We start from the raw sequence: 18088 nt of genomic DNA, 5'->3' as shown, positions 1-18088 counted from the left end.
TGTGTGCAGCACATGACACAATTCAGTGGCTTTGTCCTTCTCACACATAAGCTCCATAGATAAGAGAATCCACAAATCCTCTGCACATCACTGTGATTCATCTCTAATCATCTGCCTCTGTGCCACATGCCCAGAATGTTTAAATCCCTGTCGTTCACATGCAGGGCGCTGCGTGATTACTTTAACCTGCTGCTGTCACACATGAGTGGCACTGATAATCAGGAATTCAAATAGATCTGCAACTTTTTCTCAATTATTCAATTAGTCGATTGAAAGAAAATGAATTTCCAAATATTTTGAGAAATTGATGGATTGATTTTTCAACAGAAATGTCAAACATTTCTGGTTGCACCTTCTTGAATGTAAGGATTTGCTGCTGCTTTTTGACATTTATAATAATAAATGAAGAGTCTGGGTTTAGGATTGTTTGGACAAAAGAAGCAATTTAAATACATCACACTAGGCTGTGATGAGCATTTTTCTCATTTTATAGACACAGACACTATTTATTGATTAATTGTGAAAATAATCGAACAAATTAAGTGATGATGAAAATATTTGTTAGTCGCAGCCCTAACTTCCAATCGAACTGGCTCCAGTTAGGTTGTTCAGTTACTTTAGAGATAATTACATTGACAAATTAATAAGCAAATAATTATGTAAGCAGCTGAAATCATATTGAATATTGAATATGAAGTTTTCTACCAGATAAAGTAATAATTAAGCCATAACTTCAGTCAGTGATCAGGATTTTACGATGGCGGTGTAAGAAATAAAATGTAAGAATCGTGGAGCAAAGAAGTTGTATTGATTATCACAATATCACCTTGTCTCCAACTAAAACACTGCAAATGGACACAAATCACGTTTTAAAGGATTGACAAAAGAAAAAGATGTTTTCAACACTGTTACTCAACAGCAGAAATTCACAAAGGGGAAGAATTATAGCAAACAAATTAGAGGAAAAAGACACCCAACACTTACATAGTACACTCAGCTTCACTCTACATGCTACATAACACCCTCTGCTGTATAAAATCATCCATAATGTCATTATGGCCTCCAGCTGTTGAATTATTTGGTCCTGTAATATTAAAAGTCTTCCTCAGTCATCATCAGAGGTCTGAGACTGGTGTCTCTGTGATCCTCCGAAGCTGAGCTCTGCTCCTGTGATCCGCTGGTACATGTCCCTGATGTCCTCGCACTCGGACTCAAAGTGGTTTGTTGCGTCATATGAGCGGGACACAAATATCTATAGTGAGGATGGAGAAGAGAGAAGTCTGAGCCACCACACTTCATCCCATTTTATTTGATGTTGTACAGAGAGTCTCATTACCTGGCTCTTTTTTCCATCTTCGTTGGGAACTAGCAGGTGGTGGACTGAAACAAATCTAGATTCAAGGTGACAGGAAATAACATCAATTAGATGTTGTTTGAAATGTAGTTTGACATGTTACGACAGTAAAATTACAGACTTTAAAAAGTGTCACTGACTTTTGCATGATGGGCTCGAGGAGCTCCAGCCCTGGTTGGACTTCTTTCTCTGGGTTGTTGGTCTCTACAGTCGTGCTCACTGTGGCGATGTACACCCCGTCTGTAGCCACGTTGTGGGCGTAAGACACTACGGAGATGTAAATGTCTGCATGGACAAGAGAGGGAAGAGAGAGAGAGTCAGCATGAGCGACTTTTTATAGACAGGATTAATGACTTGTTTACAGAGAATCTGTGGACTCCCACCACACACACACACACACACACACACACACACACACACATGTGATAGTGAAATGATGTAATTTAGGCCTACAAATGCTTTGGCAGGGAAGAAACAAACACCTGATTTCCTGTTGAGTTGTGCTTGAGGGATGATGATTTGGCAGGATTTGGCCTCGTGGGTGTTTTTAACTGGATGATTTAATAAACAGATGACTCTTATTACACGCCCCACTTTCCTCACTCGATTAGGAACGTAGCTCGGGTCGCAGATGAGCTGTTTACACTGGAACAGCTGTTCAAGACACACAAACACAAAATCCCTGAGTGCACATTTGTCAGTGGTGGAGGAAGCATTCAGATCATTTGTCTGAAAACAAGTGGTGTCCTATATCTCACTGAAAGGCTCCTTTCTTGGTGATAATGAGATATGACGAGAAATTTGACAAGTAGACTTGGTAAGATTTTCTCAAGTGTATAGTAAGTAGGCTATAGTATATATATATATATGTAACACTGTAAATATACTGTTACTCAATGCAGAAATGTCTTAACAATGCTTATTTCATCCAATTAACTATACAAACTTCAATATTATTAAAAAATAAATTAAAATTCTCAAACTTATATTTTTTTAAAAAAGCAAGAAAATCTTCACATTTGTGAAACTGAAACAATAAAGTGCTTTTGCATAAAATTACTTCTGTCAATCAGATTATTGATTCATCAACTAATTGTTTCAGCTGTAGGGCAGTTTAATTTATAACAAAACAATATATTTTATAAGGGTTCATATGTTATACCTTACCTAAGTGCTGTACTTAAGTAGAACTTTGAGGTACTTGTACTTTTCATTTTCTGCTACTTTATTGTGCTAGTTCACTACATCTGGGAGGGAAATATTGTATTTTACTTCAATACATGCATTTGATAACTTAAGTTACTAGTTACTTTGCATATTACATGCTGCATCAGAGCCACAGTTGGCCTAAAGTCAGCCAAAGTTGTAGATACAGTAAATACATACATAATAATATATGTATGAATTACTTTTACTTGTACTTTTGATTTTAAGTAATTTTAATATCAGATACTTTAATTCAAGTACTATACATAAAGGTGACGCTCACTTTTACCAAAGTAATGATATGACACAATATCTTTATCTTTATGACCTTTGGGTGCTTTTTGCAAGACTAGTAACTTGTAATTAAGTAGAATGTGCTTATAACAACTAGTCGACACGTAAAAGCACTTACTTTCCCATCAGATTTCACAGCTTGCACTTTGCCGTTGTCCATCACGATCTCATCCACTCCTCTGTTCAACAGGAAGGTTCCTCCGTACTCTGCACTCAGTCTGAAACACACAGAGGCAGGTTGGATAATGTGAACATGATCCATAGTGACTGTAATCTCTGACTGCATCACTGAACATTAAACACAACCTTGTGAAAAAAAATAGACATTGAACATCTGGAAGGCATCTTCAGACACGGATATTTCTGCTTCTGCATGCATGATTGATTTCATTGCCCTGAATGTAGCAAGAAGATAAACAGGTCCTAGTCTTGAGTAGTTATTTTGTCACCTGGCAAATCCCTGTGGCAGTTCTCCCAGCCCGTACACAGGGTAGATATATGGACTGCAAGTGTGGCGGGACAGAGAGTCCGAGTACACCTTTATCCGATTGATGGTCTCCAAACACGGCTGGTCCAGGTAACTACAGTCACAAGGAGACAGTGCATGAGACCAGGCAGGTTTTATCTCAAAGGATCATCTGCCATCATTTCTTATCAGGTTATTAAGTTCCTGTGACTGACCTGTCACTGTTGTGTAAGGCTAAGGCATGACCTGTGAACTCAATGACATCTAGTCCCAGGTCGAAGCGGCAGAACAGGTCACGTGTGGTCGTCTTTTTGGGATCCACGTCATGGTAGGTCCGAGGGTTTCTCACGTCAAAGTTCAAGGCAAAGAGCAGCAGCTTCTTGAACCTTCTCTTGTCAAACATGCCCATCAGATCTAAAAACAGGAAGGTTTCTGTTAATATCGTTAAATTAAGTTGGACAATTTTGGAAAACCTTTGCTCATCACCTGAAGCATGGGCCTCTTCCTCTGTGCCGGGGACTTTGTGCACTTTGCCTGCTTTGTACACATAGCTGCCTTCAATGACTTTGAAGTCCAGATACCGAGTGACCTCAGTGTGCACCAAGATTTTCACCAGCTCACCTGATGCGAACACAAAACAGAGAGTACAGAAAATGCAATAATTTACACTGAAATAATGTAAACAAAATGCAAAACAGACGTCAGGACGAACAGCAGCGGGCTCTCACCGTTGGCAAGAAAGAATTTGGGGATGAGGTCGATGTTCCACTCTTTTCCCTGACCCATAGACTTACCAGGACCTGGGACCTTAAACTTCTTGTACAGCTGTAAAATGTAGAAAAAAATACAAATAAACAAGTAAACACAAAGTGACGTAGCAGCAGCTTTGTAAAATAAAAGCTATGGATGTCTACTCATGTTGGTTGTGTTTGTGTGGACACACCTGCTCCAGGGGAGAGATGGACGCACTCTCTCCTCCATAATAAGGATTCTTGTCAATGTGAAGAACCTTTTTCCCACTTTGAGACATTAAACCAGACAGGATGCATTCCTGAGACAGACAGTAAAGTGCGCCGTCAGGACAAGGATCAAGGCTAGCATAATGACATCATCTAATTGTTGTAAATCCCTTAATCGGCCAACAGGAGCCCCGAAGAGCGCATGTGAATGATCAGTAAAAGTGTGAACATTAAACTCACAGACAATCTTTACCACCGTCAAGAATAGTTTAAGTAACACACTGAAGAACAGGTTATTTAGTATATTTTTAGCTTCTCTGTACAAAGTGTTTTGATTCTTTTATTATTCTGGGGGATTATTCATTTCTTTGCACATGCAAATAAAACTTTGGTAAAAACGTAGACACTAATCCAATCTTTGGTCACGTAAAAGTTGTGGTAAATAATAAACCCAACTCTGTCACAATAGATACTACAGAAGGAATAATGCCTTGACACTTTTAATGTCCCTCATGTTCATTGTACAGCAGGTAGTTTATAATAAATACAACTTTTCTTACCTTCAGTCCAGTGCCAAGCACAATAATATCATATTCCTGCATCCTGACAGTCTGTCCACTTGTTTCTCACTGCCTCACGGAGTCCCAGGGCTTTTCCTCAGCGCAGCCTGTTGCAGTATTGAGAATGCGTACGTGCGACTGTTTGTCTGTGTTTGTGTGTTTGTGTGTGTGTGTGTGTGTGTGTGGGTGGGTGGTTAAGAAGGTGTGTGTGAGGGGGCATGTGCATATTTGTACACACAGAGAGAGACAGGTATGATAAGTGACTAACTGCTTTGTGTTCCCATTTTCTATAATCTGCTTAAGACTGGCACATATATGTGTGTGTGTGTGTGTGTGTGTGTGTGTGTGTGTGTATGTGTGTGTGTGAGAGAGAGAGAGAGAGAGAGAGAGAGAGAGAGAGAGAGATTGGTAGAAGGGGTGGAGTTTCTGAGTTACTGCAGATTGAGGTATAAAATGAAGATGGTGAATGAATGAAGAAATGTTTATCACGCCTTAAATTTTTATTGTTCACATACTTATTTTAATTGTTGCATGCTGAGTTATTTTGTTGTTATTTTATTTTTGAGCATAAAGTGAGTGTTTTTGTATTGTCAGTGTGTCTTATTGTCTGTTATGTTTGAACAAATCAAAATAAAATATTTGTTTAAAAAGTAATCAACAGCAGACTGTACTAAAAATAATATAATTTCCCCTGTGACTGATATATTATTAGCCCATGCACTTACTGATGCATCAAGTAGCATATTACAATTGTAGTTATACTACTTGATATACTAGTGTAAATCAGTGTTTCCCAGAGAGGTCAAGAGATAATTAAAAGAAGATGAAAGAAGGAAAAATATACTTCTGCTACACAAATATGTATTCATTTGTTTAGATTTAATCTTTTCGTTTCTGTTAAATATTGGATACATTTGACTTCTTTGGGCCTTGAACAGATTTTTATTAAAATAAAATAAAACATGTGAGGAGTTTAAGAGGAAGTGCCTTTTTTGAAGTGGAACTGCTGTTACACAACAAGATACCTAACTGGATTAACTGAGTAAACTGGTCCAACAAACATACTTAAAATCTGTCAGAAATAGAGTTTGGAGTTGGAAGATGTTTTTCTTTTCTCCTCAATATTCTCTTAAAACTGGAGTCAATAGTGCAGTTGGATGATCAACTAATAAAATATGTTTGTTTATATAGTTACATTGTTTGACAGAGCACCAACATGTTGATGATAAAATGATGTAAGATCAGCTAAATCTCCAGATATCTCCCCTCTGACGTCAACCTGCTACAACATCTCAGTTACCCATCATGCCTTGAGACGAAGGTCCGTGTCGGGGGAAGTTTCTATAAGGTTGAGCTTGTTATCCTCACCGGGGCACTCAGGCAGCGAAGGTGGAGAATAGTTTTCATAACTAACACTGACTCCGGCGCGAGTTCCGGTCTACGCCGGGTGAGAATGACAGCGCATCCGAAGGCATGACCCGCCCTGCTCCGCCTCTGATTGGCTTATCTTCATATTCTTACCCGTGCTCTAACCAATCTCAGTCCTCATGCGTTAAACTAACCAACCCAATCAACGAAGCGACAACTACTAGCCAATCAGAGGCCGAGTAGGGCGGGGCTTGACTGTGCTGTGTTGTACCGGTGATGTGTGAACGTCCTGTCGTTTGCATCTTCATGTTTTTCAAGTGACTGTGGAGTTAAAGAAGTCAGAGAAATGTCTTCAGCACAGACAGTGAGTGCAGTTAAAGTGCTATAAATGCTAAACATAGCTGTTCCAGGACTTTGGTGTGAAATTAACGTTACCGAAATGTTAACAATTTAATTACCGCCTTTTCCTGTCGTCAGTCCTTCAGGTTTAACTGACACACGCTAGCTAACTTCCTTGATTCTGTATTGCTACATAACATTAGCTAGCTGATACCCCAGACTGTTAAACTTCTTCAGTACTGGAAATAGCATGTAGCAGCATTCATCGAGACATGTTGCTAAACGAGGTTAGGAAGTAAAATGAGCACAGGACAAAAGAGGTGTGTCAGCTGTTCACACCCTGTGTCAAGGGACACAACTAATCTCTCATTCTTCACTTATTGTTCACAGCAGAGTTGCAAATCTGTCTGCGAGTAATGTTCAACATAACTTAAAAGAAAAGCTTAGTTTAAACCTTTTAAAGTTTATACAATGGTAAAACATGGACATATGTATAAACTAAAACTTAAAATGAGCCTAAAAAGTGTGAATTGTTGCATCTAGTTTTGCTCCACCATCCACACTGAATGAGTTAGTGTTTCATGTGAGAGAAGTAATACTTTTGACAGTTTAAAGGGGGGTTAATAGTTAATATACTGTGCCAGACTGACATCTAGGTCATTCATTTATATTACCAGTCATTGTCTTTTAGTGAGTCATACTATGATTAAATATAGTATAATGGATAATTTGAGTTATCATGACAAACATTGATGTTGCTGCCAGGGCACGTCTCACCTGTTCCTTTAGTGGAGGCAAATACAAACTCACAATCCAGAGTAACAAGACATTCACAAGAGGAGTTCATTAAATGTTCCCCTTACATTCAAAAATATCATCCATCTGTCTTCTGGATACAGAGCTGTGGTTGTTTCTGGCATTAAACCTGAGTTGTTTTTGCATGACTGTCTCAGTTTTCAGGGACAGGCCCAAACCAACACAAGCGTGTGTCTTCTCAGTCCAACCCTGGCTTCCTGGAGCGACTGAGTGAAACTGCAGGAGGGACGCTCGTTGGTGTCGGGCTGTTTTTCCTGTCCATTTATGTTCTCTTCACCAATGAGGTAAGACACACACTCAGAGAGGGAACAGTTTTATTCATGAAGGTCACATCTAAGCCAAATTGCACACTATTGAAGACAAAGTCAAATTGTTAACTCTGTGTCTGTGCTCAGGGACGGGCTCTGCAAACAGCATTGTCCCTGGATGAGGGTCTTTCTCTGGTTGTGCCGTTGGATTCTCTCTCCAGCCTCGACCTGCAGAACAACAACCGTTTGGTTCATCTGTCTGCAAAGCTGCGAACCTCACAGGTAGGCTGTACTTGTATATTTGACTCTGTTGTGCCAAACTGCTCTTTCAGATGACACATTTATAATAACTTCCCACAAATCTGACTGAACACCTTAAACACCACAAATCCACCCTTGTTTTTAGTCTCCACTTAAAACCTATAATCTGTATTTATCTCAGACATTGTAATGTGCATTGTGGAGCATTTTTTTCCCTTGTCTAGCTGTCTTTTGGATGATATGAGACCTACGTCAGCTAATTAATGTGCACCTGTGTTTGTGTAGCCTCTGCATGACCCAAACTACAGAGTGGTGGTACAGGCAGTGAAGCTGAAGAGGCAGGTGGAGATGTACCAGTGGGTGGAGTACCGGGAGAGCAAGTGAGTCTGTTGCCTGCATGTCAACATTCAGGATGAGGGCAGGTGTTAAAACTTCGACTGGAATACTGAGTATTGTTCGCCTGAAGTGAGTTTGTTTTGCAACTCTTTTCAGGGACTACCAGGAGGACGGTGAGACCAAGACTGAGACGACCTACAACTACAGTGAGTTATTGTTTCAATACTGTGACCTGTTAGTATTTGATGACATGTCAAGCTTGACTGGTTGAAGCTGGGTTGTTTTGATATGACTCCCTTTCTTTAGACACCGAGTGGAAATCAGAGTTGATCAACAGTCGTAATTTTGATAAGGAGATCGGTCACCAGAACCCGAGGTACTCTGATGTTTCTAAGATTATCCTGTTGTATTTTCTGGCATTAGAAATAACATTTTTGTGTACTAATTTAATCTCTGAATTTTAGTGCCATGGCGGTTGAGAGTGTCACAGTGGTGGCTCCTGAAGTCGGAGTTGGACCTTTCATTCTCTCTAAAGGTATCTGACGTAAACACACTATAGAGCTTAAACAGAGGCTGTATTGTTTATCACACTCTTCAGATTTTACTACTAATTCATCAGTTGGTTGTTTGGTCGTCCTCAGGTCTGGTGGAGCAGATCAATAACTTCCAGACACTGAGCTTGAGGGATTTTACTGCCTTTAACTTGGACCCTTTTCTCAGCATCGATGATGATTATTTCTACCACACCCAGTACCCACGCAGGCCAGAGGTGAGCATCATAATGTGAATTTCTCTCACATACATAAACCTTTCCTCTGATGGGTTACGTACTCCACAGTGGTGCAGTTATTGAGTTGTTTTTTTTGTTTTTATAAGGTCGGGGACGTACGTGTGAGATTCTCCTTCGCCGGACTGAGCGGTGAGACATCCCGCCTTGGCCAGCCTCAAACTGTAAGTGCTGCAGATAATCGTCTCATTATTTCAGGCCTAATTTAAGGGTTAGTTTCTACAGTGGACATTATTTTAAAGCTTAAACTGTGATATTCCTTTTGAGATGCTGGTATGAACGATAACTGTTTTTCAGGTCAGTATTGTGGCCATGCAGAGAGGAGAGCAGCTGATGCCTTTTAAGACCAAGTCAGGAGACACTCTGGAGATCCTGTACCTGGAGGAGCTCACTCCAGAGGTCACTGTGGACTTCAGCTCAATTCTTGATTTTTGTCAATTGAATCAGATTTGTTGTAAAATAAGTATGTTTTAACTAATACTTCCACTTGTATTGTTTCCTGTAGGAGGTTTTTGCCAAAGAACACCAGTACAACAGTATGAAGACGTGGGGACTCAGGGCTGCAGGCTGGGCCCTCATGTTCCTGAGTATTCAGCTGACCATGCGAATCATCTACACATTGGGTAAACAAACACTTACTGCTGCTGTACATCCACGTCATACAAGGATTTCTTTCCCTGCATCTCATTCATCTTCCTCTCTGCTGTGTGTCTACAGTGGATTGGGTTCCTGTTCTCAGAGAGCTCGTGTCCGTGGGGCTGAAGATCTTCGCCATGTGCGTCTCCTGCTCTCTGTCTCTTCTCGTCATCGGAGTCGGTTGGCTTTTTTACCGACCGTTAGTGGCTGCGGCTCTCGGAGCATTAGCTCTGCTTCCAGTGTTCCTCGCCCGCTCAGGACTTCCAGCCAAAAAGAACGAATGACTTGTAAACTGATTATTATCACAACAGTTTCTGGTGCCTGGCTGTAGGCGTCCAAGCAGAGGTGAGACAGTGTGTGCAGCTGCTTTCGTCCACTGCTGGGTGACAAACCGCATATATGACCGGCTTTCCTGGGTAAAACAGACATTCTACAGCAATAATGTATTCTGATCTAATTGGTTTAGTTCACAACATAGACTTGAACATTATATATTTTTTTATTTAACATTCATAGTGGGCATCATTTGATCACCCTGGAAACATATTTATGGATAAAAGGAAATGACCACTGCTGATGTTGTCCTATCAGACATCTTCAGACAGCAAGCCCCACTGTGTTTTCATCCAAATTCATCTTGATGTTTTGTTGCAATGCAGGATTTCTGAAGTCTCATTTTAACTGTAAATATAACTTGCCAAAGACTTGCTCCCTCTACAAAAAGCTTAACCTCAGTTGCCATTTCCTTATGTACACCTAGCTAGCTGAAGAGTTTACAGAGACGTTTCAACTTTGTCCATTTTGAATGTTGCAGTTTGTGGGGCTGTTGAATTGTATTGTTTTATACCAAAAGGTGATTCTAATATTTAGTCGACACTCCATGTAAAATGTTTGCACAAAATAAGTTTCAGTAAAAACTGAACAAGGGTTTATCAGACTACATTTAGCTAGCATTTCCCTCTGATCTGCAACACGTAAGGGGAACATTGACTCAAGTTGCTCATATCATCAGGGTTTTGGCCATTAATAAAAAACTGAATGATATGAGGTAATAAAATTCAGTTTTCATTTGGAAAATGATGAATGTTGGTGCTTTTACAAAGTACTGCGTGTGGAAAAATACACCAATCTTGGTTAAATACCAAAGAAATGGAGAAAGGCAATCTTATTGTTTGTATGCAGTGTGTGTTAAATAAAGTACTTTTTGTGTGAGACTCTGCTCATGTTTCCAGTCAGTATGAAATTCAAGTCAAGCCTGAACATTAGCTTGTCACAGAAATGCCAAAGACCCTGCTAATTTAGGAACTGTGTCTTTATGAAAATTGTTGACGAAGTAGATTAATCAGACTTCTGACCTTTCAAATAGCGACATCAGCATTAAATAATCGGTCTCTGTTGGACTGTATTGATGATGTCGGCCTACATTAATCTACAGTGTCAATCATGTCTGCTGAGTGCCCTTGAATGTGCACTTTCGATGACTCCAACTGAGTCAAACTCTCAAATACAGACATGTAGTTACCAATGCTGCGTGAACATCAGGGGTCAGAGTTTCCAACCTTTAAGTGTTACAGGTGCACAACACCAAAAGCGGGCTGACCACAACAAAATAATGTGTCCTTGGCAAGTATACAGACAAGTGAACCATCAGCAGTGCAGCCTCCTTACATACTATATATAAATAAAATAGAGAAGGGAAAGTTACACAAGGTACCAGACGCCACCTTTATACTTGGAAACAAATCTAAATATTCCATTCACTAACCCAATACAAATACATCCCGCCTCCTCCATGGGTACTACCATTGTTGTGTGAAGCCACACAACTGCTCCCTCATGGAGTTGGGGTAGATGGATCCGGCCCCGAGTTGACCGGTGGGAATTTTGAGTTGTCTGAAGAGCAGCATTAGATTCATTCGCAAAAAGACTGACCGTGTAAAACTGGCTGTGCATGCTGAAAAAGTTCTGTCCTTGGAAATGTTTCACCCGGGCGCTGCTTAATATCTTTATTCTGTATCCAAGCAGCACTATAACTCGTTCAGTGTTTATAGAGCAAGTGATACAAATGATCAAGATTCTTACAAAGTAATTTATTACACAAAACACTAAGTTTCCATTTGCGTTTTAACAAAATGAGTTTCCAGTCTCATATTGTGCATGTGGTCATAATGCACATTGGATTTGTATCTGAAGCACACAAACAAATTTCGACTTCATGTGTGCATCTGTTTGCTGAAATAATTAAAGGACTATGGGTCACAGTGTACAGGTACTTCACCCTAGATGGCTGTGGAGACATTCCTCAGATCAGCAGGCAGGGCTTAAGCACGTAACTGTAGTTGGCAGGTATGACACAACAGGTCCCCTGGCTGATCTCTTTGATTACATAGTACATGTTGATAAAGGAGGTTTCAGTATGGCAAATTTACTCATGTTAAAGTACAAAAAAGTATTTTCCATAACCTCAAAATTGAATACTGACAGAACCTGACTACTTTTGCTTAAGACAAAAAAAGTAAAAGCATTACACCTTTAGTAAAAACTGGGGGAGAACAGTCCTTTGTGTGGGTGTGTTTGGGGGTAGGTTTGACCTAATGCTCCTTCTTCTTCTTCTTCCCCCCCTGCAGGAAGCAGTCCTCGTTTACAGTAGGACACATTTACTGCTCTTCTTTCCCCGCCGGGCCTGTAGTGCAGCCCTGGTGGCCATCTCGAACACTTCCCTCACACCATCCTTTGTTTTTGCAGAGCACTCCATGTATCCAAAGGCACCGATCCTGTTAGCCATGTCCCGCCCATCCTCTGGTTTCACGGGTTCCTAAAGACAAAGGTCGGGAGGAGTTTTAGGAAACAGGTGTTCATCACTGGGAGGCTGTTGATGTGTTTGTTTTGACATTTTTTACCTGCTTCATTTTGGCAAGCTCCCTCCGAGTGTGCTCATCATTGCGCAGGTCCTTTTTATTTCCCACCAGGATAATGGGAACATTAGGGCAGAAGTGTTTCACCTCAGGAGTCCACTTCTCAGGAATGTTCTCTAAATAAGGCGACAAAAGACACCACCGGTCAGAGCAGAGACACGGCTACAAGACACATGAAGGTGAGGTGGATCAAACAGAGCAGAGATGCACTGTATCTCTTCCTTGATGTTGGACAGGTTCCTCGTAAAGTTCAGTACATGATAAATGCCTTGTTAAGTGTGTGTGTGTGCAGTTGTGATATACAGGAATGAACAAAAAAAAGAAACATGGTGTGATAAAACCGTCAGAGGATGAGTGTGCTAATATGCTTCCTCATGTCCAGTAGCTGTACCTGTTTAACAACTTTGTTTGTAGTTGTTTCTTAAACATATCACCATTAGTGCTATTTTTAAATATCCAACTGGTCCGTCTACATCTCTCCAGTTTATTCAACAGGTTACGAGTTACATATGAAAACTTATATAACGTGTTTTCTTTAGGCTTTCTAAATCATGAAATGTACATGTAAACGAGAAGATATGTACCACACACATTAACACACACACACACAGTCGGCTCTCTGTCTCAACTTACCAAGACTGTCAGGGCTGTCGATGGAGAAGCACATGAGAATGACATCAGTGTCTGGATAGGAGAGCGGGCGCAGCCTGTCATAGTCTTCTTGACCCGCTGTATCCCAGAGTGCTAACTCGACCTGCCATAAGAGTGAACATGTTATAAACCACGTGAAGCTGAACCACGTTCAGTGTGCTTCAAGTCTACAGGTTAGAGATTATTTGGACCAAATGAGTGCATACGAACCAACATCCTGTATTCAGAGATACTGATCCCATCCCAACTACACCTCATTAATAATGACACTGGTTAACCATTTTAATGAAACAGTGCCTTGTCAGAGATACAATAACTTTACTAGACAGGAAGACATGTTCTCTCATTGCTGCTCTGTGGGATAATAGTCATGCAACTTTCCTTTTTAAAGTTGCAGTAAGCAAGTCTTTCTGCTCGCCCTTTAATTAAGACTGGGACACCGATAATCAGGATGTGAAGACAAACAATTTCATGGCTGAAATCCATGTTTTCAATAAAACGTCTGGCAACAAATCTTAAATTTGAATGTTGCTTTGGACTGAAGTTACATTTTATTGCTAGCACTGACAGAAATCATTCTCTTGTTATTCATCACCACTGCCTATGCAATAGAGAGTTTCACATAATCACTGACAGGTTTTGTACAAATGCGATGTTTGCATCTATAAAATCAGACGTGTTAATGCCACACATCGTCAAGAGAGAGACGTTTACATGCTATGGAGACTGTTTTTTTGTTCCACTGTGAGAACTGTTAAATGGTGGACAGTAGATAAAATGCAACATATTAGCTGCAGTGATTAATCAATAAGTTGCCAACTATTCAATGAATTTCCAACTATTTTTAACCATTTCTGGCATTTTACAGACCAAACAACAACTATTAACTATCCATTAATCGAAGAAAAAAAAACCGACAGATTAATCAATAATGAAGAATAATCGCTGGCTGCAGGTCTACAGTGTGTATTGTTAGACTGACTTCAGTCACAGCCAGGCAGAGCAGATAGATTAATTAACCAGAGTAGACGCACACATTGAGTAAGAGCTATTATTAAGACTAACTAGCTTTGTTAAATTCTCAACAAGCCTTTCATCAATCCAACAAAACCCTTAACAAAGCTTAAACTGTTCATTTAATCAACACATCAGATCACATATGACCTGCACTGTTGTTGGTGAGAGGAATGAGGAAGACGATACAACCAGCCTCCAGATGTTGTTGCAAGCAGATGCCAAGTTACATAATGCAGATTCTGGTTTTGAAGTGTGGGAAGACCAAATGCACTCTTACCTGTTTGCTATCGACTTCAATGTCAGCGACGTAGTTCTCAAACACTGTGGGCACGTAGACCTCTGGAAACTGGTCCTTACTGAACACAATGAGCAGGCAGGTCTTCCCACAGGCTCCATCTCCCACTATGACCAGCTTTTTCCTGATCGCTGCCATAGCTGCAGACAAGAAAACAGATTACGGACAGAAAACAGCAAAGGTTACAACGCGAGAACACTTTATCTATAACAACAGGGAGGGCCATTTTATTGCATTCAGGCATTGTGCAACTACCACCACCACTGTAGTGTACTGTGAGAAACGATGAGCAGCCAGTAACCTTCAGCTGTGTTGACACAACGCCAACACATCTGAAACCAACACCCGAGGCTAACAATTTAGCTTCATGTAGCAGCATCGACATCACGGCTGTTTACAGTCAGTCAGGCAACTACACTGCGGGTTTTATATAAGGAAACACACACGGACAGCTTAAAAAGTTGAGCGCACACGACTTTAATGTTGACTTTGGCTTGAAATTTAAGTCAGACTAGGAACTCTCGTCCATGATGATACATTTCCGCTCCGGTGTCTCTGACCCATCCCGGCGTCAAGCCCTGACAAATTATTCTATACGTTGCTTCTATGTCACCATTAAAGCAGAATAAACTAAGACAAACCTTAACATATTGGCAGGGGACACTAAAATATAATTGGGAACCATTACAGTGGGGGCTGACCTAGATTGTAATGAGCTAAGAGGTTCTGTTTACAAAAGACTTGACGCTAGCTACTGTAGCTAACAAGCTAGCTTTAGCCGGATATGTGACTGGTGCGTTAAGTTTTCATCTTTGTGGTAATATTTAAAGATAGAGCCGGATACATGTGCGATATTTATGGTGAGGCACATACAATCCCACGGTGTTGTTTTTGGTTTCCATCTAACTACTAAGCCAAGCCTCGCCTTTTTCCTTTGAGTCAAACCCGGTACAGCTAGCTAACTAGCTACCCAGGCTTAGCTTAGCATAACGGAAGTCACTTCGACTTTATCGGTCCGTTAGCCAGAGCTAGCTGGCTAGCGTAAGCAGAAGATCGGACGAAAATATAGCTTTACGAAATATATACAACCATATTACTGCCAATAGATACACTGACAGGGTACTACGACCCTCTCTTTGCTTGTAAATATCACATGCTTACCAAATGATTGGTTTAAAATCTATCCAATTGATTTCCAAGTAGTGCTTTGTTGGCCTCCGTCGCTGCTCCCTGACTGCGCTGCTGCTGCTGGAGGATTAACAGGAGGGAAGTGAGGGGGTGGGGAGAGGACAACAATACACTGTCAGAGCAACATTACATTATACTTCATCAATGTGAGGAGGGCTTATCGTTTTTACTGTCATGCATATTGTAATTATGTTCATCATCATTATTATTTGTATTCTTATTAGTAATGGTGATATCTATAAGTCCTGTCTTTCTATGGAGGACTGAAAGTGTTACAATCAGAAATTAATATATTTGTCATGAAATACACCAAAAATGATATTAAAAGTACAAGTATCCATTGATTAAAATATAAAATGTGACATAAATACGTATTTCTGCTTTTAATAAATTAATTGATACATTATATTGCATATATATATTTACTTTCCCATTTAATTTTCGATTTCTATTTCATTTATTTTTATTTTTACATTTATTTACTGAATCATGTATCTATTTCAGTCTCAGCCCATTGAGGTTGGTTGTAGGGACTTCCTCCTTGGAATCGGGGGGTTGCAGGAGAGGAGAGCCACCAAAACATCATCAACACAGCTGGAAAAAGCATTAAGGTGGCTGTGGATCAAGAGGGGTGATATGTGGTGTAGTGCGCTACTTGGACACAAGTCAGGGCCCGACTGGGTCGCCCAGGTGAGGGTGTCTGATGATCAAAGACCCAAAATACCCTGTGACCCAGGCTCATGCTGAAGATGTGTCTTCATGCATCACACTGTGTTTGAGAAACCTGCTTCAGTATGTAAATAAGAGGACCGTCACTCAAATTGTATCATGGACTCAACTTCAGTTCATTTAATGGCATATTCATTTATTTATGGAGCCATTTATATATTTTTTCTTTATTTATTTCTGCATTCTGCAGTTTCAGTCCTCCGTTTATTGCGCGCTTTAACACACTTTGTTAAATATTAATGTTTATGTATTTTGTCCCTTTCATATAAACAACACACTGTACAGTCTATGGTAGGAGCTGCTGTAAATGACAGTATATTGGCCCATCAGCGCTGGAAGGTCAAATTTACTGCACTTAAGTACAATTCAAAAGTGACATGGCTGAAAGTAACCGGCTTTTATGATCCAGGGCAAAAAATTATCTGCTGCCCTTTTAACAGCCCGGTCCCTCCCCTCTCTGAGCAGTGTACATTATCCCTGGAGTTGTACTAAATACACCTGGTTGTTTTTTAAATATTTTTTTTGGTAACTGATTACTGATTGGTAATTTGATGACTTTGATGAATCACAAAAAATACATTTTGACTTTTTCACAGCACAGGCGCCACTAATAACCTCGAGTCCAAGTGTCTCAACTGAGTCATGAAGGTGTGACACTAGTAGTGTGAAGCAGAAAGCACAGTTTAAGGGCCTTGAACCTGAAGCAGCTCGATGCAATTCAGCCATCATTAATTGTATTATTCATACTTGTGCTTTTCCTACTGTGACATGTCAAAATGTATTCTGTTAAAAGGCCTATTGCAGCTAAAATGTTAAAAAATATATCTTAAAAGCTTTGACACAGGGTCTCAAGTCTAATCTTGTTTAGTTATCAGTGGATATTGTGCTTTAGCAGTGCCTGTTCTCAGACAGAGGGTGCAGGACCCACCCTGGATGATATTGAACTGTTGTGGTGCAAATTCTCTAGCTAGTAAAATTACTAAAACCCAGCTGAGGTGCAGTGAACTTGGAGGCTTGTAATCCAGCCATGTGAGATACTTTCCATTTTAAGCAATTACAACTCCATATTTTTGAGGGAAATATTTTACATTTTAACTCCACTTAATTTATTTTAGCAGAAAACTGACGTTACTTTTCAAATTTAGATTTTATTAAACATTTACTGATCTTGTAAAAAATGTTGCACTACTACCCAGAAGATTAAAAAAAATAAAATACAATTAGGCCCATTATGAGCAGATTGAAATGCTGTTTATTGTGGCAATTTGTAGAGTGAATACCTCCGCCAAGGCCCAACAGTCCCCTTTAATTCAGTGAAGCCATAATCCAATATTAAACTCGACAGGCCTGCATTACTCTAACATTTAAACCACCCAGAACTGCTTAACCATAATTGCCTGATTGTTCTTTCATCGAGATCCATGCGAAATTAATGAAAATGTCAAAAAACGCCTTAACTCATAATGTTAAAGACAGTGAGAAAAATAATCCTGGAAAATCCCCTCTATCTAAATCTGCACCAAAAGTTAACGGGGTTCATTCTGGCCTGAGATCAATCCTCCGTCTAAGTTTCGTGGAAATCCATCGAGTCATTTTTGTGTAATCATGCCGACAAACCGACCAACCAAGCAACAAACAAACAAACACTGACGGGTGAAAACAT

At 40.1% G+C, this 18088-nt stretch overlaps 3 protein-coding genes across 3 annotated transcripts; 1 reads left to right on the top strand and 2 right to left on the bottom strand.

Moving 5' to 3' along the window:
• Positions 1–786: 786 nt before the first annotated feature.
• Positions 787–4901, bottom strand: LOC311255028 (rab GDP dissociation inhibitor beta). Its single transcript, XM_084349153.1, has 11 exons — positions 4840–4901; positions 4264–4371; positions 4049–4145; positions 3807–3941; positions 3536–3734; positions 3304–3435; positions 2973–3072; positions 1837–2008; positions 1495–1639; positions 1337–1391; positions 787–1252 (listed from the first exon to the last, which is right to left on the bottom strand). Exons 1-11 carry the CDS (start codon positions 4879–4881, stop codon positions 1106–1108), a joined length of 1332 nt encoding a protein of 443 aa, XP_084205279.1. The 5' UTR covers positions 4882–4901; the 3' UTR covers positions 787–1105.
• Positions 4902–6445: 1544 nt separating this feature from the next.
• Positions 6446–10844, top strand: tmem43 (transmembrane protein 43). Its single transcript, XM_084348301.1, has 12 exons — positions 6446–6571; positions 7500–7646; positions 7758–7892; positions 8157–8251; positions 8364–8413; positions 8514–8583; positions 8672–8742; positions 8849–8976; positions 9084–9158; positions 9292–9393; positions 9500–9617; positions 9712–10844. The coding sequence occupies exons 1-12, from the start codon at positions 6554–6556 to the stop codon at positions 9912–9914; spliced, it is 1212 nt and encodes a 403-aa protein (XP_084204427.1). The 5' UTR covers positions 6446–6553; the 3' UTR covers positions 9915–10844.
• An 855-nt stretch (positions 10845–11699) lies between these two features.
• On the bottom strand, positions 11700–15783 carry LOC311255004 (transforming protein RhoA). Its single transcript, XM_084349124.1, has 5 exons — positions 15670–15783; positions 14491–14648; positions 13179–13299; positions 12531–12661; positions 11700–12445 (listed from the first exon to the last, which is right to left on the bottom strand). The coding sequence occupies exons 2-5, from the start codon at positions 14644–14646 to the stop codon at positions 12272–12274; spliced, it is 582 nt and encodes a 193-aa protein (XP_084205250.1). The 5' UTR covers positions 14647–14648; positions 15670–15783; the 3' UTR covers positions 11700–12271.
• Between the last annotated feature and the right edge of the window lie 2305 nt (positions 15784–18088).

The sequence above is a fragment of the Pagrus pagrus genome (genome assembly GCF_965226575.1).
Source record: "Pagrus pagrus genome assembly, chromosome: 3".
NCBI classification, from domain to species: Eukaryota; Metazoa; Chordata; class Actinopteri; order Spariformes; family Sparidae; genus Pagrus; species Pagrus pagrus.
This window is presented reverse-complemented; position numbering and strand designations above follow the sequence as displayed.

What these genes read in the sequence shown, in the direction of transcription:
- LOC311255028 (XM_084349153.1), bottom strand. Translation starts at nt 4,881, where the DNA reads ATGCAGGAATATGATATTATTGTGCTTGGCACTGGACTGAAG. An exon ending in GGAAGAGGCCCATGCTTCAG is followed by an intron (nt 3,735 to 3,806) that starts GTGATGAGCAAA and finishes TCCTGTTTTTAG; the next exon opens with ATCTGATGGGCATGTTTGAC. An exon ending in CTCGAGCCCATCATGCAAAA is followed by an intron (nt 1,392 to 1,494) that starts GTCAGTGACACT and finishes CCTTGAATCTAG; the next exon opens with ATTTGTTTCAGTCCACCACC.
- tmem43 (XM_084348301.1), top strand. An exon ending in ACCTTTCATTCTCTCTAAAG is followed by an intron (nt 8,743 to 8,848) that starts GTATCTGACGTA and finishes GGTCGTCCTCAG; the next exon opens with GTCTGGTGGAGCAGATCAAT. An exon ending in TGGAGGAGCTCACTCCAGAG is followed by an intron (nt 9,394 to 9,499) that starts GTCACTGTGGAC and finishes TGTTTCCTGTAG; the next exon opens with GAGGTTTTTGCCAAAGAACA.
- LOC311255004 (XM_084349124.1), bottom strand. Translation starts at nt 14,646, where the DNA reads ATGGCAGCGATCAGGAAAAAGCTGGTCATAGTGGGAGATGGAGCCTGT. An exon ending in TTGAAGTCGATAGCAAACAG is followed by an intron (nt 13,300 to 14,490) that starts GTAAGAGTGCAT and finishes CTCTTATGGCAG; the next exon opens with GTCGAGTTAGCACTCTGGGA. An exon ending in CGACAGCCCTGACAGTCTTG is followed by an intron (nt 12,662 to 13,178) that starts GTAAGTTGAGAC and finishes CGCCTTATTTAG; the next exon opens with AGAACATTCCTGAGAAGTGG.